Consider the following 23,846-nt stretch of genomic DNA (forward strand, 5'->3'; position numbering starts at 1 on the left):
GGTGGGGACCCGGGCTTCCTGCATTCATTCAGCAAGTGTGTGCTGAGGTCTGCTGTGTGTCAGGCGCTGGTCCACGGCAGTGGACAGAGGGTGAACAGGAACAGGAATTTCCCTGCCTTCGTCAACATTCTAGCAGAAGGAAACTGATGTAAACAACTGGAATATCCAGATGTCCAGGGGTGTTAAATGCCATGAAGGCAGGGCAGCAGGGGCAGGGGAAGGGGCATGGGGGGTATGTGTGTGCTATTTTAAAGAAGGTAGTTGGGGAAGGCCTTTCTGAGATGGTGACCTTTGAGCAGAGCCCTGAAGGAGGTGAGGAAGCTATCCATGCATATGTCTGTAGGATGAGCATTGCAGGCAGAGGAAAGTGCAGGTGCAAAGGCCTTGAGGTAGGAGCATGTGTGGGGTGTTTGAGGAACTGCACAGCGATCATTGTGATCAGAGTAAGCTATGGGGAGTGAGATAGTCCCCCAAGTTGGGGGGCCACACCATGCAGGGCCTTGAAGGCCAAATTAAGGACCCTGCTGTCTACTCTGAATGCGGTAAGAAAACATTTGAGGGTTTGAGCAGAGGGATAACTTGGCTGCTGTGTCAAGAAGAAAGTGTGTGGGGTTGGAGGTCAAGGTGGAAACAGACCATTCAGGCTATTTGAGTGGGTCCAGCTAAGAGATAACGGTGGTTTGGACCAGGGTGGTAGCTGGGGAGATGGCAAGAAGTGGTCCGATTTTGGACATATTTGGAGGGTAGAGCCAACAAGGTTTGCTGGTGGATAGGATGTAGGTGTGAGAGAAAGAGGGAGTCAAGGGTGAGCCTGAGGTTTGAGCCTGAGCTCGTGGCAGGATGTGGCTGCCGCCAGGTGGGATGGAAAGGCTGGGAGGGGCAGGGGTGGTGATAGGGAGTTTGTATGAATGCTAAGTTCAAGATGCCCGGGAGACCACAGCGCAGATTTGTTGAGCAGGCATGTTGGGCAGAAGTCGGGAGTTCACGTGAAGGTTAGGCTGGAGGCATCACCGTAGAGACGGTCTCAATCTTAAAAACCACAGGATGGGCGAGGTTGCCCAGTGAGGCAAAGGCTGGGTTGAGGTCAGATCCTGAGTCCGGGAGCAGCCCGGCGTTTGGGCAGGAGGAAATGGGCAGAGCAGGAGGAGCTGAGAGGGGGTGAGATAGGCCAAGTCACGTCTACTGGATTTGGCTTTGTGGGGGCCACTGGTGACCCCAGTGAGGTGGCTTGTGGAGCAGTAGGGGTGACACCTGTCCGGAGGTGGGTCAGCAGGGAATGGAGGAGGGGACCTGGAGAAGCACAGGCAGCTCTTTGGGAAAGGGGAGCAGGGGAGCCTGGTGGGGTCTGGAGGCCATGCAGGGTCAGCCAGTGCAGTGTTTTTGTTTTTTGCTTTTTAACTTGAGCAGGAATGTGATCTTTATATTTGTTGGGAATGATCCTGTAGAGAGGAGCTGAGGTGTCTGTTGGCTGGCTGCCTTAGCTTATCTCCCAGGAACACATCCCTCTTCCCTGCAAAATGTTGTCTTCCCCTCCCTCCAGGCCCCAACTTAATCCCATCTGATGTCAGCCCAGAGTCCAGGTCTTGTGGTCTAAAGGGTCCAGGTGCCCAGTTTCCCCGTCTGAGGACCCGCGCCCTGGGAGGTGTGACCTGAGCATCAGGGGATGGGCAAGCGGGGTTAAGACGCTCCCTTCTGGAAGGTGGGGGCAGGCAGGCATGGCCCCGGGGAGCCGTTCAGGGATCAGCCATGTGAAGCCAGCACCCTGACTGAGCCCTGACTTCTTCACTTCTAGAAGTCAATCCGCAGATCCTGGGGGCTCGGCATACAGGGCACCAATGGAGAGAGTGTGTCCACCGGGAGCCTAGAGGGAACCTGGACACCTCCCCATTCCCCAGGGCCCTGTGGTAAGCTCTGCAGGTGTGGAGAGAGTGGTCTGGCTGTAGTTTAGCTCCCGTTTGCAACTTCCAGGCAGCAAGGTGCGAGCGTCTTTGCGGCTGTCTGCTGGCGGTGCTTTTGGTAAATTCCTGCCTGTGCCCGGCAATGCCCATGTCCTTGTTTGTTCCTCATCCTAACTAGTCCACACACAGCTAAGCAAGTTCTAGAATGTAGTGGAGTCAGGACTTGTCCACAGTTTGGCCCCAGAACCCCTGCACCAGAAGCCCTACACTGGGCTCTGATCTGGAATGACAAGCAGACCCAGAACTCTCTGGGCTCCTGTGAGATCTGCCCTGCCCTCCTTGCCCTGGGCAGTGCCCTGTTAGAAATGTGAGCTAGGCCATCCCCACTTCCATGCTCATGGGGCATCTGGCAGGTGCCCTCCTGCTGTATAGGTACACACCTCCTGGTGTTTGCTCCCTGCAGACTGGAACCTGGACTCTCTTTTGTTCCTTTGTCCCAGCACTGAGCTGGGGCCTGGCAGGCAGTAGGTGCAACGGAAAATGTTTGTTCAGTCTTCAAAAGGATGCGTGACTATTGCTATGTAAGCTGGTGGAGGTGAACTTGACCCTCTGGGTGACTGGAGCGACACAGAGTCCAGTCTGTCAGTCCCTGCATAGTGCGACCTGGTCTCAATGGGCCCAAGGCCACTCAGGAACCTTCAGTGTTTGTGGGGTGGCCACCTGGGATTCCCAGGGAAGTGGTTGTGCATCAGCCTGCTCTCCTTGGGGCTTCAGCTGGCTGAGTGGTGGAGAGGAACCCTGGCCCCTGCCTGTGGCTCCATTGGGATGTCTCATGCCTGCTCCCTCTCCCACTTCCACCTGCAGGCTGACCCTGTTTCCCATGGAGCATCACTCCCTGGAAGCCCCACTTCCTTCCTGCCCTTTGCCTTTGCCTGGGCTATTTCTGCAGCCCATACAGGCCACCTGTCCCCTCTATCAGCTCCACCAAATTGTATGGAGCCCCACACACCTTCATTTCCTGGTCCCGCCCCACACTGCCTGGGTGGCTCCAGGAGCCAAATTGTTTTGCGGATCTGAGCCTCAGCTTCCCAGCTGTGAAAGGGAGGAGCGAAGCCTACCTTTCAGGCTTGGTTCCAGCATGAGAAGGCTCTGCTGCTAGAATGAGTGTTCTGTGGCCCTGCTGATACTAAAGGGTCTGAGTTGTGGACTTTGGATGGGGAAACTGAGGCTCAGCAAGGGGAAGGGTTGGCTCAGAGTCAATGCTGTCCCTTCCAGCCTCCAGGTTTGCCTCCCAAGGAGCCCCGTTGCATGGGCTACCTAGGATGTGGCAGAGGACCGGGGACATGTGGGATATAAGGGCAGGAGATGAGGGCACAACATAGTAGGCTTTTCACCTGGCGCTGCAGCCTGGGACCTCCTGTCTGGCTGAATGCTGGGGACAAAGGGGTTAATGTGTTATGGGAAGAGGAGGAGGGGCAGGGGACCAGTCTTGTGGCAGCCCCTCAATATAGGAGCCAGCAGCTTCTCTAGGCTGGCTTTGGTTTCCCAGGCAACAACTCCCAGCGATCCCCTCTGGGTGGGGGTAGGCTGGCTCTTCTGCCTGGAGACCTGCTCCTGGGGACTGCCCCACCTGTCCTGCCTGGGGATCATTGACCAGGGGCATGCCTAGGAAGTCAAAGAGGGAGGAAAGGTGGGTGTGGGGACACCTACTCTGGGCAGAGACAGAACCTCCATTGTCTGCGGCTTCAGCCATTGACCAAGTGTCAACCCTGCCCACAGCCAGGAGGGTGCTCCTCCATCCCCTTCCCACTGCAGGAAGCCCATTGAGAGGCTTGGGACCTAATGGGCAAGGGAAGGGGCTGGCCCAGTTGTATCTCTGGCATTTGGAGGCTCCTTCCCACCATGGGCTGGGGAGGGCCTGGGAGGATACGTCCCCACTCACCTGTGTACTCACCCGTCACTTGTTTACCCAGCATCCACTCTATCCTGGGAATCCCATGAAGACCAGCCCCAGGGGCCTGCCCTGCTCTCCTGGCTTCCAGCCTGCTCAGGAGGTCTCCTTACTCTCCACTCAGTAGCTGCGTGGCCTTGGTCCTGTCCCTCAATCTCAGCCTCATTTCCTCATCTGCTGTGGGAATGAACACAAACTGTGAAGTGTTCAGCATGGGGCCTGGTGCACGCCACTAGAGTGGCATCAGGAGATGTTAGCTGTTACCATTTGGAAGACATTATTATGTGATCTCAGGGATGATGAGGGTCATGAAGGCTGAGGCTGGTATTCTAGTGGGTGGTCACTCTAGACTCAGGTGAGCAGTCTGCAGATTGGGATGACGCTGCTTTCCTTGAGGGGTGGCCACAACCCTGGGAGAGAACTAACACAGGTTAAGAACCCACCAGCATCGTCAGGCATCATTTCATTTACATCTGCGTGGACAGGCGAGGACAGGACGCACAGGGAGGGTGAATGCCTTCCTGAGACCTCACTGTCACTTAGCAGCAGAGTCAGCATCTGAGGCTGGGTCTCCAGGACCCTAGCCCGAGTCCTTTCCACATAGCTCACATCTGTTTTTCCAGGGCTCTGTCTTCTGGTCACGTGCCTCTTGCTGTAGCTTTACTGGTGTTTTTGGACAAGGCATGTCATTTCACAGTGGCTGTGGGTTCCCCTTCCTGGCTTGGCCCCCTGCCCAGCTTCCATCCCCTCCTCTTCCCCTTGGCTCTGGTCTTTCTGGACAGGGCAGAGAACATGTGGGATACTAGGTTCCTACCTGGGCCCATGCCCTCCCTTCTGTCAGGCAGCAAGACCCCCACCCACAGCTGCCCCAGGCCCAGGGACACTCCAGCCCCACAGGGTTCTCAGGCTCTGGGATTAATTCAGTGCAGAGCAGCAGCTGCTGTCCAGCATGTGGGCCACTGCTCCAGACACCGAGATGAAAGGGCCACCATCTAGTGGGGGAGAAAGTTGTCATAGGGGCTGGATGTGTCACAGAATCACTTGTGCTTTTTGAAAATAGACTCTGTCTGGCTGCATCCCTGAGCTACTGAGTCAGAATCATGGGCCTGGGACTCAGGTATTTTTTTAAAAAGCTCTACAACCAGGCTTGGGGATCACTGCATGAAATAAGTCTGGGGAAGTCTCACAGAGGAGAAACTGGGCCTGTGCTTTGAAGGTCGAATAGGAGTTTGCTTGCTGGTTGTGACAGAGAATTCCACCTGGAGGGAATAGGCCTGAGCAACAGGCCCATAGACATGAAACAGGTTGGCAAGGCCACGGGCCTGAAGGCTTGTTCAGAGTTCCCAGGCAGGCAGGGGTGAGAGCAAGACCGGGAGGTCAGTGCAGAGGGGGAGGGGTGAGTCAGTGAGGCAGGACCCAGACTTCATTCTGAAGGTGATGAGGAACAGTCACTCTGGCAGTGGAGGTGGGGGACAGGCTGGCCACAGTCACATCTGACAAAGGCCAAAAGCCAGAGAGACCTGTGGGTAGGGGGTGCATCGTGAATGTGGAGGAGCTCTGGTTTCGACCAGCCTGGCACCTGGTCTTGTTCCCTGTCCCACACTTTTTCTTGGCTTCCAGGAGACAGACAGGTGCCTCTGAGGCCAGGCTTGAGATGGGTGCCAGGGCCAGAACCTCTTCCTTGTTTCCCTCTGTGCAAGGCTGGGCGGCAGGTACCCTTCCTCTAGTGACGCTGCCTGACCCGGATACGCCAGGATCTGCTGCTTCCCCAGCTTCTGGGACTGACTTCCTGCCTGCCTGGACCCCTGCCCATCTTCCCTTCCCCAGTGGCCTCTCTCCCCAGAGGCCAGCCTTTCCTGGCCAGACTTGTGCAGACTCCATGACTTTCAGGAGCCCTCCAGGCCTCATTCGGGGGAAGTGTGATGGGGGTGGGAGATGGCTCGGGATGGAGTGAATCTCTCCAGCTAGTAACAAGGGGCAGATGCTGGCTGGAGGAGGTTTCTCCTGGGCATCTGGGCTGATTAGACTTTGAACTCTAGAGGGAGAAGGAGCTGATAGCATCTCAATTAAATTAGAGGCAGAAAGACGCCTGCTACAGGGAGCAGGATCGCTGAGGGCGGTGGGAGGCTCTCGTGCTGGCTGCTCTGGGGTGGTCCCGGTCACTGGGCTTCACCTGCTGGAGTACACCCTGCAGCCTGGGAGCTGGGGGCTTCCCCCCTTGCTCCTCTGCATCTTGCCCTGTCTGAATGTGGCTGTAAAGCACAGCTCCCTGCTAACCATTCTGCAGAGTGTTGTGGGAAAGAGCTCTGTTCAGGGCATCTGCCTGCTTGTCCAGTTTTGGCAGTCATTTTAAAAGAGATGACCCCGAGAGAAGATCTTCTATAACCTTAAGACCCAAGCATAGCACTGGTAACATCACGATGACAGTAGCCACTGTTTACTGAGAGCTTTACTCTGTGCACAGTGCCTCCTTTCATCCGCGTGGGATATCGGCTCGGAGTACTCCTGAGAAAGGTATTAACTACACTGCCGGTAGGTGGCAGAGCTGGGACTTGAATGGAGATCGACCAACAGATTCCCTCCTTTTAATCAGGGCTCCCATCTCTGCCCTCCCCCCCGGGGCCGCAGTGCTGCAGGCCAGGCCCTTCCTCTCCTCAGGCTCAGTTTGCGCATGCGCAAAGCCAGAGCAGCACCCTGTTCAGTGTAGCTGCTTTGTGGTTCCAACCTGCTATGATGTTTTTGCATGCATTAAAAAAAAAAAGAGAATGGTTATTTTCATTTTTTGTTACTATAATGCTTACTGTAGATCTGGTAAATTCAGAAAAATAGGAAACAAATCTATAACCCTGCCACCTGAGCATAACCCTGTTAATATCTTAGCGGATTTCCTTCCAATCCTTTTCCTCTGAGCACTTTTAAGACACAGTCTGAATCCCTTCTGTGCTCTGCCGGGCCGCTTTTGGTTTCCGCTTGGCTCTCCTACACCAGTGGGCTGCCTCTTCTGCCAGGAGACTGTCATGGCAGGAAGGTTCTTTTCTGAAAAGATGGCTCTTCAGAGAGATGCTCGCTTAGGGGGCATCACAACATGTTTCTTCTGGCTCGGCCTCGCACCTTGAAAGCTTCCAGACCAAACACAGCTCAGGGAAGACTTAACACAGATGAAAAGGTAACAGCCGACCAACTGCACCTGTTTGCTTAGCACTTTCATGCCCAAGACCTGGCTCCTTGCTTGTACCAGCCTAGGAGATAGTCTGGCCAGGTGCTGTCATGCCCACTTTAGCAAGGCGAAGCCCGAGGCTCGGAGAGGCCGAGGAGAGGCCTGAGGTCACACTGCAAGTCCGAGGCAGAGCTCAGCCTGCAGATGGATCTGGCTGCCCTGGGCCACTGCCCCCAAATCCCTGTAGCTTGAAGTCATAGGCTCTCGGGGACCCTCCACGAGCCTCCTCCAGGGTCCCTTACACTCCTGGAAATCCAGACATAGAGTCCGTTTTGCTGTCCCCCAGTTTGGTGGTGACAACCTCAAGGATGAGCATTGTGGTACTGATGGAACCTGCTTGGGGCTTTGGGTTGACTCCCAGTGTGCTGCTGGGAGTCCCATGGGGCAGGCAGTGGTACAGATGAGGACATTGAGGCTAAGCCTAGGTCCCTGACTCCCAAGGTGGAGCTGTGGTCATCAGAGCCTGTGACAGGAGTGTTAATGACAGACACAGACCAGTATGTCTCAGGGTCCCTTCCAAGAGCTTTACATTATTTACTCTTAATTTTCTTAATAACCCTGTGAGGTGGCTGCTTTTTAATCCCCATTTTGCAGATAAGTAATTGAGGCCTAGAGATGGGGGTTCACTAACTTGTCTAAGCTGCCAAAGCTACTGAGTGGTGGGACCCAGGCAGAATCTTAATTCTTTCCTAATTATTATGCCATGAGGAGCTCTGGTGGTAGCAGCGGGCTGCTCTGAGTTATTTCTCCTCTCTCGCTTTTCTGAGACTAGGGGCATGTGTGTGCAAAATGGTGGCCATAGGCCTGCGGGTGTGCACGGGGCTTGTGGGCCTGTGTCCTTGCTTGGGGACCTCACTGCCCCAGGTCAGTCTGTAGCAGATGCCTCCCAGACGCCAGCACCGGACGCCAGGGAGGTGGTGTGATTGAAGGAGTGAGACTGGGGTCTGGGGTCCATGTCTCCGCCATTGAATCCCAGTGGTGTCACCTTGTTCCCTTGCATCTGTGGCCTTGGGCAAATCCCTGCCTCTCTGGGCCTTGGTTTCCTCATCTGTAAATAGAACAACACAAATTAAAGCTTTGGGTCCCATGAAGGTGGATGTCTCTTCTCCTCTCTGGGGAGGGCCTTGGGCTTGAGCTGAGGGTGGGATCAGGCCTCAAGGGTGAGGAGGAAGGGGATGGTGTTGGGCTTTCTGGCCTGGAGGGAAGGCTCCTGGCTTTCTGCCTCATCATAACACGGTATTTAAGGAGCAGCGGGTCTAGGAACCTGGGTGGGCACCTCCCTTCTCCTCCTACAGAATGAGTTTAAGTCTCCCCACTCCCTCCTAAGTGGTTCTGCACAAGTCCCGGTGGGGAAGGACCTGCTGGAGGACTGCTGTGCCGCTGTGACTTGCAAAGGTTTCCAGGTTATTTTAGTTTGCTCTCCTTTGCTGAAGATAAAATTCTAGTCTTGACGGCTTTCAGTGTGGGGCAAAAAGACATAATCACACACTTAGTGGACAGTAGTTTGCATTCATCAGAATGACAAATGCAGTTCTCCATGGAGAGTATAGTCAGTGGTTCTGTAACATCTTTCTGTGTTGACAGATAGCAACTGTACTAGTTGGGGTGAGGATTTAATAATTGGGTAACGGTTGAATCACTGTATTATACTTGAAAACAGTTTATTTGTGTATTGCCTATACTTCAATTGAAAAAAAAAAGAAAAATGGTGTTCTCTTCTTTGACCCAGAAGATCCATGTCTGGGGTGGGAGGGGTGCCCTGTGTGCACAGGTCCATTTGCTCAAGGCCCTGTGTGCAGAAGACGTTAGTTACTGTCTTGTTTGTAATAATGAGAACCCAGAAGCACATGACTGTCCATTGATAGGGATTGCATGGATCATGGTGCATCCGGAAGAAACCCCAAACAAAATGATGCATCTATTAAAAAACGTGAGACTGATGTCTGTGTAGTGTTCTGAGATGATCACAGAGATTCCTAAGCAACAAATGTGGTTGCAGCACAGCAGGGACAGTGTGCTTCCTCCTGCATCCAACATGACATATGCACAGGTGCATACACAGGTGCAGGCATGCAAGCTGGTGCATACATAGGGTAGCTCTGGAAGGATTCATAAGGAGCCAGTAACAGTGGTCACTTCTGGGGTGTTGGGGGGCTGGGATGAGAGGGTGATTACTTTTTTTTTATCAAAGTGTCATTGCTATACAATTTAATGAAGGTTCCCATGAACAACATTGTGGTTTCAACATTCACCCATATTATCAAGTCCTCACCCCCTCCCCTTGCGGTCACTGTCTATCAGTGTAGTAAGCTGCTAGAGAGGCCATTACTTGGAGGGTGACTTACTTTCCATTGTGCACCCTTTCTGTTTGAGAGGTACTAGAGCATGGGGGTTACTTAATGAACACAGACTTGGGTGCCCATTGCCAGGGTTCAAACCCTGGCTCTGCCATTTACTAGCTGGTGATCTTGGGCAATTTACTTAACCATACTGGGCATCAATTTCTCATAATTTGGATTAGTAGATGTCAATATTTGTAATGTACCTAAAATAACATCTGGGATATAGTAGGCACCACATGAATGTTTGCTTATTAATTGCCATTTATATGCATTCTGCTTTTATTTAGGAAACCGGTCATTAAATATAAAGGCTTTGGGATTGCAAAGGAAAACAGACATGTGGCCAGTTTGTGGCAGGGGTTGATTGTGGGGAGCTTGGTGCTTGCTGTCCAGGACTGATTCTCGCCTCCACAGGGAAGTCTAGAAGGACAGCACCTAGCTCAGAATTGGGGGTGCTGGTAGGGAGTGGCTCTTTCCCTCCCTGCTTACAGGGGACATCTGGTAAGGCTGGCTCCAGGACCCAGGAAGCCCAGCAGAGGCCCTGGCCTCTAGGCTGTGTGAGCCCCCACTGTGAGGCCAGGGGAAACCGAGGTCCCTGCTACCAGCATTTGGGACTCTGCCGCTATCTCTGGCCATCTGCCTCTCTGCATCCCTTTACTTCCCTTACACCCATGTGTCCAGGCCAGGTGTCAGCCAGCCAACCCCGTGCACAGGATAAAGAGAGACAGAGAGTGAATGGCCTTCAGTGGGGTCACAGTCGGGGCTGCTGAGAATGTGGACTAGAGGGAGCCCACCATTACTGGGCAGCCAGGAGGAAGTGTCTGACCACGTCTATGACAATTCTGACCTGATCCAGCTTCTGGAACACAGGGGTCTGAGCATGATCCTGTCTCTGGGGCTGCGGTTTACCTGTAAACCATGGAGGATGAGGGGGGTGTCAATCCACACTCACTGGGCTCCTGAGGGTCCTTGGCATTGGGCAAAAAGGAGGTCTGTGGCGGCAGGGGCTTCTGAGAGGGAGGAGTTATAGTTCCGCCACTGCTGGTTTCTCTGGGTTAATGATTTATGGGGGTGGGGGCTGGGGCCGCCCTGTGCTCCCGGGGCTGCCGGGGAAGGGGTGAGGAAGCTGGCGGGCTGGAGTGCCCAGGCTGTGAGCCTGTAATCCTCTCTATTGATGAACCTCAGCCTTGAAGGCCAACTAATTAGATTTTTGGACTTGTTTTCCCAGGTGAGCGGCTGGGACAGTGCTGATCTGAGCTGGGCCCTGTCTGATGGCTTCCTCCAACCCTCCTGCACAGGCGGCCAGAGGTACCGTACCCCAGGCTTCTTGCCATGTCTCGTGTCTCCTCTGCCCGGGGCCAGGGGAGGTGGGGGTGGGTCCAGCAGAGGGCTTCTAGCTTTGGAGCGGACTGACCCTGGCTGTGAGTCCCGCTCTGCTGGCAGTTAGCTGCATGCCCTTGGCAAGTGACTTCAACCCCTGCCTCAGTTTCCTTTGTCTACAACACGGAAAATTTCCTCCTCCCAGGGTAGGCTCCAGACAGGGAGTGATTCCTTACCCGTCTCCCTGATGTCCCCTGGAGACTGAGGTGTGCTTTGGGGTGAAGCTTGTGAGTCATAGCAGGGGGGAACCTGAGGGTCTGAGGGTTGAGGGTTTGAGGGTTGCCAGAGTTAGCCAAAAAAAAAGAAAGAAAAATGCATACTTAGGCTAAAAAATTATTTGTTGCTTCCCTGGAATTCAGTCTGACGTCCTGTATTTTATCTGGCAACCATAGCAGGAGGTGGGGCCTCAGATCTAGGCCCCGCCCAGGAGCTGGACGCAAGGCCCTTTCACCCATTGGGCCCCGTGTCCTGTCCTCTTGTCCATCTTTGGAGGAGGCAGATAGCAGAATGGTCGTGAGCAAGGGCTGTTTGTCATCGCGGCTCTGCCACTGACGCTGTGGGCTTGGTTGAGTGACTTGGTGTCTCTGTGGCCCAGTTTCATCACCCATAATGCCATGGGGATAATAACAACACCCTCTCCTATGTTGTTGTAAGGTTTAAATATATGCAAGACCCTGGTGTGTGGTAATTAATCACTCAGTGAATGGGAGTGTTATCGCCATGGGGTATTAGCAGGACACGGCTGTGTGTGCTCTGCTCTGAGCCTGGCACAGCCCGAGGAGGAGCCCCTTCCTGAGCCTTTGAGGCCCTTCTCTGAAGGCTGGGAGACCTTCTCCATGGGGCGGGCTGGCTTTGCAGGGTCCTGCATCCTGGACTCCCTGGGGTGGCTCTCCTGAGGATGGGGTGTGCCCAGCAACAGCAAAGGCCTGTGTGGCTGGCTTTAATCTTGCCACCTGTCCAGCTGGGTGGGAAGGGCTCAGTTCCGATCTCTATTATCCAGGGTGGGGCCTCCCTATTTTCCTTCTGATAAGGAGTCCTGTCTGATCGCCTGGGTCTCAGGAGCCTGGGAACAGAGCCTCAGGGACAAGGGCATCTCCAGATTCATGCCCGTGACTTGGGTCCCAGGCTCCTGCTCTCCTGGGCATCCAGCACCCTTTCTCCTACCCACCAGGGAGGCCAGACACGTAGAGTAAGGACAAAATTGTTTGGTGATGAAATCATTTCAGCTCCATTCAATATTTGACAATCATGTATTGTTTCAGCTGTATGTGATAGTGCTGGCTGGTGTCATGTGGTCGGCCTAGGCTCCTCCCCACTTCTGCATCTTTGAGAGCCTCCCCTTGTCTTACCAGGTCAAATCCAGATTCCCCCAGGCTCCTCATAGCCCCTGCGGTCCTTGCTCAAACTTCAGCTCTCCTGAGTCCCATGCTGTTTGTTCTCTGTTCCTGCTGTGGCCTCAGTTGGAACACCTCCCAAACCTGAACCTGTCAGACCTTTGCTCATCCTTCAAGGCTCTGTGCAGGGGCGGCCTTGTGCCTGAAGCCATGCCCCATGCCCCAGTTAGTGCGAGCCTCCTCCCTGTCGGTACCAGCTCAGTCTCTGGTGGTTTATATTTTTTCTTGCTGTGTCTGCCTGCCTTGTCTCTCAGTGAGCAACTGGACACAGCTGAAGCCTCCTGGCCCAGGGGCTGCTGGGAACAGTTCTTTGGGTGTGGGATCAGCTGTATTGATTGACTGATGGGCTGACTGAAGTCATGTATACTCTTAAAGGGCGAAGGTGCAGAAGTGACCCCAATCCCTGGACACAGCCTGTGAATGGGGAAGTCCTGCCCATTCACCAGGTCAGGGGCTGGGCTATGATTCAAGACAGTAATAATAATAATAATAATGCTTATCATGATAATGATGATGCAATGACGATGACAAAAGCAAGTCATCATCGTAAGAGTAGCTGACATTTAGTGAGCATGTACAGTGCCCCGGGAGCTTTATGTGCTAATTCTGTCCACCCTCCCACAGCCCTGTAAGGCAGTTACTAGCATTGCCCTCTTTGCAGGTCAGAAAACTGCAGCTCGGAGGGGTACAGTGACCTGACACTCATGCAACCAGGTTATGGCAGAGCTGGAGCCTGAGCCCACATGGTCTGACCGTGAAACCATAGTCACTGTAATGATAATGGCCACGTGGAAAGGGAGGCCTTGCCCCACCGCCTGCCCAGCAGATTCAAGTGGCCAGGGACCAAGGGCACTTCAGTGGCAGGGTGGGTCTATATCCAGAAGCCCAATAGTAGTACGCAGGGGCTTTGTGGTCACTTATCCTAGTACTTTTTAAACTTTTAAAATGACGACCCGTAGACATGACAGCAGGAGTGAACGCGCGTGTGTGCATTCAACAAGTACTTATTACATGCCTGCGGTGCGCTGGGCCCTGCATCAGATGCTGGGCATACAAGAGTGAGTGAAACAGAGAATACCTGCCCTCATGAAGCTTATGTTCTAGTAGAAGAGCCAGACAGTAAGATTAATAAAACCTATAGCATATCACATGTTGATAAGGGCCACAGAGAAAAATAAAGCAGGCAAGGCGCATGGGGTGGCGGGGAGGGGGGCGCCCACGACATCTCCATGGGCAGTTTTTGTCGTGGCAGCAGCCTTCCTGAGAGACGACGTAGAGTAAAGACCTGAAGGAGGTGAGAGCAGGGGAAGATACCTGGGGGAAGAACATTCTGGACTCCCAGATTGAAGGTGCAAAGGACCCGAGGCAGGGGCAATCTGGCATGTTCTCCCGTGAGCAAGGACGCTGGTGTGGTAGAAGGGAGTGAACCAGGGGAGGGCACTGAGCCAGAGGAGGGCAGTGTTAGTAACCCTTAAGGGGTTGCTAGGAGGGTGGACGGAGTTAACGCATATAAAGCTCATGAGGTGCCGTCTGTGCTCACTGAGCGTTAACTACTCTTAGGATGATGATCTGCTTACGTCGCTGTCTTCTGCACATACATTGTAGATGGATCACTGCAACAGAAGCATCAAAAACAGTATCAAAATAACACCAAATGTGATTGTATTAATATTGTAATAAGACATTTAAAAGTATCTTAAATAAGCAATTCATAAGCAAAGCCAAATACTGCCTGGGAATCCCGTAAGTGGTTTTATGACCCACCAGTGGGTTGAGAACTGTAATTTGAAAACGTCTAATCTGGCTTCCTACTCATCCCCCTGGATTTCCTTTCTTTAGTTCATCATCACAGGCCCAAGTGTCCAAGGGCTCAAGCAACTTCCAGGAGGCAGCCGGGCTTAGTGGACAGTATAGAATGGGAACAAAGACAGATCTGGGCGCACACCAGGCTCCTTGCTTATGAGCTGTGCGACAATGGGCGCATCACTTTACTTCTTGAAATCCCTCTGGCCATGTCCTGTAAGGTGGGGGCCCTGAGGCTGCACCGAGGAGCCATACCGGCACATTCCTGGGTCTCTGTGAGGGTTTCTTTCTCCACACCTGGGGAAGGAGCTGGTGCCATAGGCCACATCGTTGCCCGGTGGAGTCCTCCCCTGCTGATGTTGGTCCGTGGGGTTCCCAGGCTCCCAGAAGAGGCTGGGTCCTCACCTCAATGGCTTCCATCTGCTCGTCATCCCCAGAGGAAGTTGGAAGGCAGGGTGAGCTCTGGGCTTCTGCTGAAGTTGAGCAGCTGAGGAAGGGGCTTCTTGGATTTGATACTTTTTGTGCAATGTTCTGCTCTGGAATGCCCCCTCGTCCCCCCACCCAGGTCACTGTTGGGGAGGGACTGGATTTTCTGATCAGAGAGGCCATGAGAATTGGATATGTCCCTGTGTCTCTCTGCTCCGTCCACGCCCCCCTGCCCCCATTTACTCATTGCTGCATCTAAGAGTACCTGCTGGGACTGGGTCCACAAACAGGGACTGGCCAGCCCTGACCTCACCCATCTCAGGCTATTGTATGGTCGTGCACATGTCCAGGCACTATGCCAAATGCCAAATCTTCCCCACTGGTTCTCAACGGGGGTGGTTTTGTCCCCCAGGGGACTTTGGCAATGTCTGGAGAGTTTCTTGGTTATCACAGTTCCCAACTGATCTGGCTACGGCTCCACCGATTCCCACCCCTCTGGCCGGCTCCCCTTTTTTCCAAGCACCAAAGCAAAGGAACTGGGCTCACTTACTGTGTCTGGGGCAGCGCGGCTGCTGGGTCTGGGTCTGTGGGAGGAGAGCAGAGGGAGCCATCAGGCCAGCCCGCCCCCTTTCTCATCCTCCCCGGGGGTGCCAGAGACTAGGCCTGGCCAACATGGGTGCCTGCTGGGTTCCTGTCTCCCTTCCTCCAGCCCCTGCATGGTCATTAAGCTCCCTGCCCTGCCCTGCCCAGCCTTTCCTGATCTTCAAAGAGGGCAATGCTAGTAACTGCCTTCCAGGGCTTCTGGGAGGTCGTACCAGTGTTGCTGATGGGTAGAGGACAGGAATGCTGAGCAACACATCCTACGGTGCCAGCGAAGACCATGTGGCCCCTATGCCAACAGTGGTGAGACCGAGAAACCTGGACCTACATCTCAGTTAGCATCAGGTCCAGTTTACAGAGGAAGAAACCACGGTTCAGAGAGGGGAAGTTACTTGCCTGGAACCACACAGCTGGGAGGGGGCCCAGAGAAGACTGACTGAGCCCAAAGCTCATGCTGTAAATTGTGGCATGAGTTGGGACAGGAGGAGGGGATGCTCTCTGCAGACTTGTAAGACCAGACCACACTGCCGTTTGGTTTGGGGTGGGCTTGCATGAGGAAGGGGGATGGGCTTAGCGAACTCCTGAGGTCCTGTCCAACTCCAGCTTCTAGGAGAGAAGTCTTCTAGGGGAGAAGACTGGGGGACCCCAGCTTGGTGAAATGGTGGAAAGCTGATGGCTTGTTAAGTTCTTTAGGAGTAGGAGAGAGACTCCATTTCTTCACTTGTTTAATGAAAGCTGCAGAGTTCTAACCGGGACCAGTGCAGGATCTGTTCCCTTAAAGGGGAGGTAAAAGGGCCTGCCCTGTGGGGTCTGAGATTTGTAGGGCAGCACAGTTGAGCAGAAAATGTCACATTATTATAGGCTATACATTAATGGATGAAGAAAAGGGGTAAGACAGAGAAGGGGGCAAGACCTCCTTTAGTTAGGGCTCTTAGGGGGCCCCACTGCCTGAGCTCTGAAGGATGGCAGGAGATGTGGCCATGAAGGGGATCTCGTAGGAAGGAGAAGCAGGGCGTGAGGCCCCTTTGCGCAGACCTCTGTGCTGGGAGTGCAGGCCCCTAGCCCTGTCCCAGCCAGTCTGTGCCCTGCTGCCTGAAAGCCGCTTCCTTCAGGCTCCAGATTCTCTCACGAGCTGTGATGTGCTGCCATGCATACCAAACAAAGTGCAGCAGCACTCAGAAGAAGCCTGTACGTGCTCATTCGCATGCAAAAAACACAGACATATACGCACACACAGAAAGGCCCCCAAAGGTGTGTGCCCACATGCACACGTGCAGATGCATTTAAAAAGGCCCCTTGCTCAGAAAATAGGAAAATAGAACACAGGAAGATGAAAAACTTACGTTCAAGTGCAGATGCACACCCGCTTACTGTGGAAGCTTGCTGCCTCCCCTCCGTGCACTGCTCATCTGCTTTGACCCCTAATCCAACCACAGGACACCTCGGAGCACGGAGGGCCAGCTGGTCTGTACGTGGGTTTACTCTAGTCTCTGGGAACTGCCCTGGTGCCTTCACTCAGACCCACAGTTGCTCACCCCTTGCAGCCATCTCCCTTGACCAAACCCTGAGACCCTGTAGCTGGCTAACTCCTCCCTTCTAGGAGATCAGCTGGTTCCTGGAGGCCCAGGCCCCTCCCCTGAGGCGGAGGACGACCCTGGAGAGGCCTTTGAGTTTGACGACAGTGATGATGAGGAGGACACCAGCGCTGGCCTGGGTGTCCCAGGCATTGCTCCAGGGAAGGATGTGGATGCCCCACTGATCTACTTGGACTCCGCCCCCAACACTGGTAAGGTGTTTCTGGGAGCCTTGGGTCCTCCCATTTCTGGGCCTCTGGGGTTACAGAGAGCTTAAAGCTGGGTGGGAGCTGCCAGTGATGCCTCACAGCCCCTCCGCTGTCCCCAGAAAGCAGGACGGGAAAGACCACTGGGCAGAAGCTGCATTCCATTGCTTCCCTTAGGAACTGGAGATTCCTAGCATTCCTGCAGCATCTGGTGCACTTTGACACATTGTAAATGGAAATGGTTGGTGCTGGTTGCGTTTTGGACACAGTTACTGCCCAGGGCGTGTATCTCTGAAGCACCCCGTCCCCTGCAGCTTCTCCCAGGGAATCACACCAGCCAGATGAGTCACCTCCCTCTCTGGCTCCCCAGTCCATTCGGCCATGGGGAGCTGGTGGCTCCGGGGGCGGGAAGGGCCCTGATAAGCTTGGTGTTAAATGGCAGCTTCTGGGCTCTTGTACTCTGTCATCTGGGAGGGACAGGAGACCGGACTAGCAGGAACTTCCTGTGGGCTTGGGGACAAGGGGCTCCTTGAGGAGCTGGGGGTGGGAGGCAGGCCCAGAGCAGGCAGGGCAGCTGGTTCCAGTTGGCGTTGGGATGTGGGCCATGGGAGTGGGGGTGATACAGGTAGGGCAGGGCAGGGAGCTTAATGACCGTGCAGGGGCTGGACGAAGGGAGACAGGAACCCAGCAGGCACCCCACGTTGGCCAGGCCTAGTCTCTGGCACCCCCGGGGAGGCTGGGAAAGGGGGCGGGCTGGCCTGATGGCTCCCTCTGCTCTCCTCCCACAGACCCAGACCCAGACCCAGCAGCCGCGCAGCCCCAGACACAGTAAGTGAGCCCAGTTCCTTTGCTTTGGTGCTTGGAAAAAAGGGGAGCCGGCCAGAGGGGTGGGAATCGGTGGAGCCGTGGCCAGGGGGGCTCAGGACAGGACTTTGGCCCAGGAGGAAGGCCTTTCAAGATCCCTGGGCTCAAAGAAGAAGAGGTCAGTCCCGGAAACTCATGTTACTTCTTCCTTTATTTTGCCCACAACCTGAGAAGAAGCAGAAAATAGGCGTGGCTCTGCCCTTCGCTGGCCTTGTGGCTGGAAGGAGTCACATTAACTCCCCCAATGTCAGTCTGTTCATGAGCCGAGGGGGAACAGTGTGCCCACCCAGGGGTTTGGCTCTCGGGTTCCAGTGCACTGTCTACCCACCATACTGTGTTTGCCATTGCTGTTTCTTGGCTAGTTCCATTCCCATCCCCTTACTGGGACCTTCTGGGGACACTGTCCTCTACCTGGGGGGCTGTCTGAGGCAGGGCAGCCTAATGTCCAAAGGCCTGGATATGGAGTGTTGGCCTGCCTTTTACTCTGGCCCCAACACTGGCCATGGGTCCTTGTGTAAGTCGCAGTCTTCTGGGCTTTGGGTTCTCTTCTGTAAAACGGGCCCCTGCTTCCTCCCTGCAAGGACTGTTGAGTAAGCCTCCTAGTGCTGAAGCAGGCACCTAATCCAGGTGTTTATTTTCGCCACTGTTCCCTCTGTGGTCTTCTGGCAAGTCAGTTCGGGGTTGGACTGTGCATTTGGGGGTTGGGGGCCCTGAAAGCTGAGGCCTCTGGGAGCTTTGCCCACTGCTGCTCACTGTCCGGCTTTGGGAACGTGGGTGCTGAGAGAGTCCCCTTCTGAGGGCAGCATTAGTGGTGCATGTGAGCCCTGGGGCTTACGGCCAGGGGCACTGGGGACCCTGAGTCTAGGTACTGGCCACTTTGGTCCGGGGACGGTTGTTTTAGTTGCCCTTTGTATTTCTGGTGTGAGCTGAGTCAGGGGGCTAATCCTCATGTGTCATCCACCCTGCTGCAGGTCTCCGAGATGCAGATTGCAGCCCTGGGCCCCTGGAGCCTGGGTGGGTCTGGATTCATATCCAGCCCTGGAGTCCTTGCATGTGCTCATTTGCCCTATGGAGTGGGTGGACCCTAGGAAGGTTTCTGCTGGGCCTGCCATTGTGTAATTAAGGCCTGAAATAGAGGCCAACCTCCCTGCCCTGATTAGGGACCTGTAATGAATCACCAGTCCTTCTGAGATGGCTGTGACCTCCTGGGAATTACAGCCCTCCTGGGTGGGCCAGGCATGAAGCTCCCCAGAAACCCAGTCTGCTGGGGGATAGAGACACATCAAAATGGGACAGAGAAGGATGCCCATGGGACTGGAGGGGACCAGTGGGGTTTTTGGCTGAGCAAGGGGGTTTAAATTCCCTGCAGGGGAGAAGAGAAGGTTTGGAAGGAGTGCCAACACCGAGGAAGCCACTCCGCAAAGGCACGGGGTGGGAAACCGTGTGGCCAGTGAACAAGTGCACCCCCTCTCGGGGTTCGGCGCTCCTGGTTCTCTTGGGCACACTCTCCTGGGGAGCTCCGTTCCACAGCCCCGGGGTCAGGAGTATGGCAGCCTAGCCCATCCCTGCCCACCTTCTCCCTCTTTGTCCTAGGGGCCCCATGACTGCAGCTAGATTGTGTTTGGCTGGTACCAAGTGCCATTCTGGTCTGTGACCCAGTGGCCTCCAGAGCTGGTGCTGTACGGCATAGTGTTCAGCAGCCCACTGTTCAGGATAGCTCAGGGTGGGCCAGGTGTTCTGGGGAGAGGGGCCCAGCCTCTGCCTTTAACTCACTGCAACACCGTCACCTGTCTAGCTCATCCTGGAGAGACCCCAGCCCCTTGAACACTGTCTCCTGGGGGCACCAGGGTGTGAGTTCTGCAGGCTCAAATCCCTCAGTCCTCACTAGCTGGGTGACTTTGGGCTGCCTGTGAACCTCTCGGAGCCCTGGTTTTCCCGTGTATAAGATAGAGATAATGTCCACCAGGACGGTTCGTGAGGAATAATAGGTGGGACTGGTCATGGGAGGCACTAAGTACGCCCATCATGCCTGCTTCTGCTCCTGCCTCCTGCCTGGCTGGACGTCCCCAGGGCAGTGAGGCTGGAGGGGCAGAGACTGTGTGCCCTGTGCCTCGGACTTCTGGGCCGTCCTGGATTGCGGGGTCTGTGTCTCACCGGCAGCCTGCGTGAATAAGCACCACTTGCGAGTTCACTGAATGGGGCAGACACAGGACATGAGCCCCTGCAGAGCATTATCAGGGCAGGAGTCTGCGGAGACCGCTATTTCAGCCCCTTCATTTTACAGGTGGACGGTGAGGGCGGGGCTGCCTGAGGTCACACAGTGAGATGCTGGCAGCCCTCGGATTCCCTGTCCAGCGCTCTCTCTGTGGTGCTCTGGCTCCATCCCTGCCCTCTAGGTCTCTGTGTATTTGTTCCAGCTCCATCTCTGGGTGGTGATTTTCCACTCTGGAGACCTCTGGGAGAAGAACCATCCAGATCACTTTACTTCTTGTTATCCAAGAGACAGGAAAAAAACCTTGGTTTTCTTTTTTTTAATAAACTTCCCTAAAGGTAGTCACTAAGCGAACGTTGCATTGAAAAAGCACATTTCCAAGTGAGGACATTTCACCTCTTCGCACTGCATTTCTCCCAGTTGACCCTGCCTGGAGGTTTGGAATTGGCCTTGGGCTTTGCCTGGCTGCCTACCTGGCCTCCGGAGAAGCAGGAGCTGCCTGACCTGAGGTTCCTGACAGTGTAGCTGGAGTAACAGCCCACATCTGGGCAGAGCTGCAGCCTTACAGTGACCTCGGGTCCATCAGAGCCCTTGTCCGCAGCCAGGGAGGGACGGATGCGAGTTCAGTCCTAATCCCCACTTCCTGGCTGGTGAGCTGTCCCAGGCAGCAGCCGATGGGTAAATTGAGGGGTGGAGTCTGGGTCTGTGGGTATCCGGAATCTCAGGCTCTGAGCCACATGGAGTTGGCTTCCAGTCTTGCTCTGCTACTCTCTAGCTATGGGCAAGTGGCTTCCTGTCCCAAGCCTCACTTTCCTAGCTAGTAAAATGGGAAAATAAATCCACATTCTAGCAGGGCTTTGTGAGGCATACGTAAGTTAACATCCAGTGCTCAGTCTGGCTGGCATGTGCTGGCTGCTCCACATGTATATGCGGTTGCTTTTCTGGGCCCTGGTTTAGATCTGGTTTTAGGGAGAGCTGGTTGGGCTCTGTACCCTGGGAGTCAGATGGACCTGGATTTAATCTGCCTCTTACCGGCCACTACCCCACCTGCACAGGGAGCAAAATCACACCTGCTGGGTGGGCTGTTATGAGGGCGACTGAGGCTGACTGCAGTCCAGATACCTTGGCAGAGGTGTTGGGTCTGTCTCTGGCTTTGAGGCCTGTGGTTTTCTAGTCCTTTCACCTGCTTGGCCAGTGAGGAGGTATCCAGGCTGCTGTGGGATAAAGAGAGCTGCTGGCATTGCTGGGTGGGTGTCATACTGAAGCCCCTGGGGTGGTTTGAGATTTGGGGTCATGCTGCTTAACAGTCCCAAGGAGTGAGGATGGCTGGGGTCTCCTCTGTCCTACTGCTGGGCAAATCAGCCTTCTCAGTGCTCAGCTAACTGCTAGCACATTCTCTTTCCTCAACAGGACACCCCAATTATCAGACAATGATAATATGATAATAGCAGCAAACAATGGTAATAATAACGTTAGCAATAATAACGATCATGTTTACTGTGTGCAGGCACTGAGCTAAACGCCCAGCCTCAGTTACTCCTATCTCCAGGAAGCAGATGCTGTCAGTACCCAGGTCATGGGTGGGGAGATTGAGGCTCAGGGAGTTGGGTGGCTAGGGTTACATATAGATAGTACATGCTCCTTCAGAATAGAGACTAGAACCAGGGCCTCGCTGACTGGGGGCCAGGTGTGTGACCACTATGCTACCTCCAGGGATGCACTGGGGACTCCATGTCTAAGCTCAGGACTTCAGACTTTGGCTCATGGTGGCATGTGTGGTCAGCTCCATGTAATGACCTGACAGTACATGTGTTTACTGGGGTAGGAACTTTGCCTGCTAAGAGTTGTCACTGCCTCACTGAGCTCTTGGGAGAGTAGTTTCCAAGCAGTCAGTGGAATGCTCCATGGACCTGACCTGGGAAGCCAAGTAGGGTGGCCTTGGCCCTGCCCGTGGATGATTCTGGGTGGGGCTCCTTCCCTGGAGATGGGAGCAGGGTAAAAGCGGATTCATCCCCCTATGGCTGACACAGAGGTCCTGCGATGGTGGAGGATGTGTGGAGGTGTGACTCCCTGCCTGCAGGTGGGCTCTCAGGGGACAGGGATTTGGGTTGGTGAGGAGAGGGGGATATTTTTTGCTTCTGTATCCTCATTGCATAGCACAATGTAGGGCCCAGGGTGACATCCCTGTTGCTTGAATGATGGGTCCTGATGGTGGAAGAACCAGTGGGATCTGAAAGCCAACTTTCAGTGTCTCCATGACAACAAGGAGAAAACAAATAGTGTGGAAATGTGGAGTCTCTGGACCTTGGGTTCTGTCTCTGGCAGCTGATGGGGGCCAGGATGGAGGCCAGCAAGAAGGGAGTGGCTGAGTGGTGACCCTGCTGATGCCGATGGTGTTGGCTGTCATTTACTGAGCCACACACCAAGCTAAGTGCTTTGTCACCGGCTCTTGACTATGCCCATTTTGCAGATGGGCAACTGAGGCACAGAGGGCTGATGTAGTTTACCCAGATCTCTTAGAGCTGGTAAATGGCAGGACTGAGCTCAACCTGTCTGACCCCACAGCCTTCTGCTGGAGCCTGCAGGGGTGGCCTTTCCTGGTGGGCTTTGAGTCCCATGCACTCACAGCCATGCTGAGCTCTCTCTGGGGCAGTAGTGGATGAAAGAGCAGATTACCGGTGGTTGCTGGGAAACGAGCAAGTGGGTAGCTGGCTTCCTGTGTTTCCGTGGATTCAGGCCCGCCTTTCTCACCTCTGAGCACCCTGACCCAGTGGACTTCGGCCCCCTCTGGAGTTGTTTGCTTTTCCTGCCTGGTTTGCTGCCATTCCCATGGGCCCCCTGTGGCCTTGGTATTTCCTGTTGGGTCAGACCTTTGGCTCCTGTCCCAGCTGTAAGGTTTCTCAGTGGCTCCCTGGAGGTACCTGTCCTACCCTTTCTGGGCTTATCCAGACCAGATGGACTGTGTTGCCCAGTGGCCAGCACCTCTCACCTGAGCCTGGACCCTGAGGGAAGCAGTTGGGCAGCTGGGTCCCTGGAAGGGCCCAGGAGACCTATCCTCCCTGGACATAACAGGCATGGAGAGGATCAGGCCAGGCTTGTTTGAACAAGGGATGCAGTGTTTGAACAGGCAGGATGGAGGGCCTGCCTGCAGCCTGGCTCTGGGGGGCACGGGGGCTCTTGGTGGGGCAGTTCAACAAGGCTGGAGTGTTCCCCAGCCCCAGAGGAGGTCAGACAGCCAGTTCTCAAGGTTCTCCAGATGCTGCAGACCCAGTGTGGAGTTGTTTGGAATCCCAGGTTTGTCCTTAAACATTTCCACAAATCCGGAGCATCCATAGCTTCTGTGTCCTGTCCTGTGGGTCCTGTGTGGGACCTGAGACCTGGCAGAGATCAGCTTCCTGGTGGAGTCCGTCATGGGAAGGTGACTGGGACCAGGTCCCTTCTTCCGTTACAGACCTCTTTCTGGCCCCTGAGCAGTCCCTAGGTTGGAAAAGCTGTATTTTTTGGTGGTTTTGCTTTTCTTCTTTTCCAGCCCTGATTACAAGGGCTTTCCACATCAGAGCCACGACCTTTGGACCACAGACCCTGTAAAGGTCCCACAGTCTCTTCCTTGAAATAGGTACACATTTGCCCGTCTGTCACATTGAGTACATCTTTCGGGAGCCTTGGGAAGTCTGTTCCTGGATCCCTGGGTGTGCGACTCTGCCTCATTCATCTTTCATCCCTACGACCCGGCACAGAGAAGGCTCAATCTTACAGCTTCCAAGTACATGGACTTTACCGTTCCTGTAGTCCTTTCTGCACACATCTCGTTTTGATTCTCACAACTGTGGCAGGCAGAATAATGCCCCCTACCTCCACTGCCCTCTGCCAGCATGTCCACGTCTTAATCCCTGGAACCCGTGATCATGTTACCTTATGTGGCAGAGGGACTTTGCAGTGATTAAGTTAAGGATCTTGAAATGGAGAGATTATCCTCTGT

General features: G+C 54.5%; 1 protein-coding gene across 13 annotated transcripts in view; it reads left to right on the forward strand.

Annotated features, from left to right (window-relative positions):
- Positions 1–23,846, forward strand: part of ARHGEF10L (Rho guanine nucleotide exchange factor 10 like) — a 157,750-nt gene that overhangs the window by 38,840 nt on the left and 95,064 nt on the right. For 10 of the 13 annotated variants that reach the window (XM_037000074.2, XM_037000076.2, XM_037000077.2 and 7 more), the window contains exons 2-4: positions 10,637–10,716; positions 16,612–16,797; positions 17,580–17,619. In XM_037000074.2, the coding sequence (XP_036855969.1) occupies positions 10,680–10,716; positions 16,612–16,797; positions 17,580–17,619 (263 nt within the window). In that variant the 5' untranslated portion in view covers positions 10,637–10,679. Of the gene's footprint in view, positions 1–1,884; positions 1,905–10,636; positions 10,717–16,611; positions 16,798–17,579; positions 17,620–23,846 lie in introns of those variants that run through there. The other 3 variants (XM_073233296.1, XM_037000083.2, XM_073233295.1) reach the window with 2 other exon arrangements.

The sequence above is a fragment of the Manis javanica genome, chromosome 4, assembly GCF_040802235.1.
Source record: "Manis javanica isolate MJ-LG chromosome 4, MJ_LKY, whole genome shotgun sequence".
NCBI lineage: Eukaryota > Metazoa > Chordata > Mammalia > Pholidota > Manidae > Manis > Manis javanica.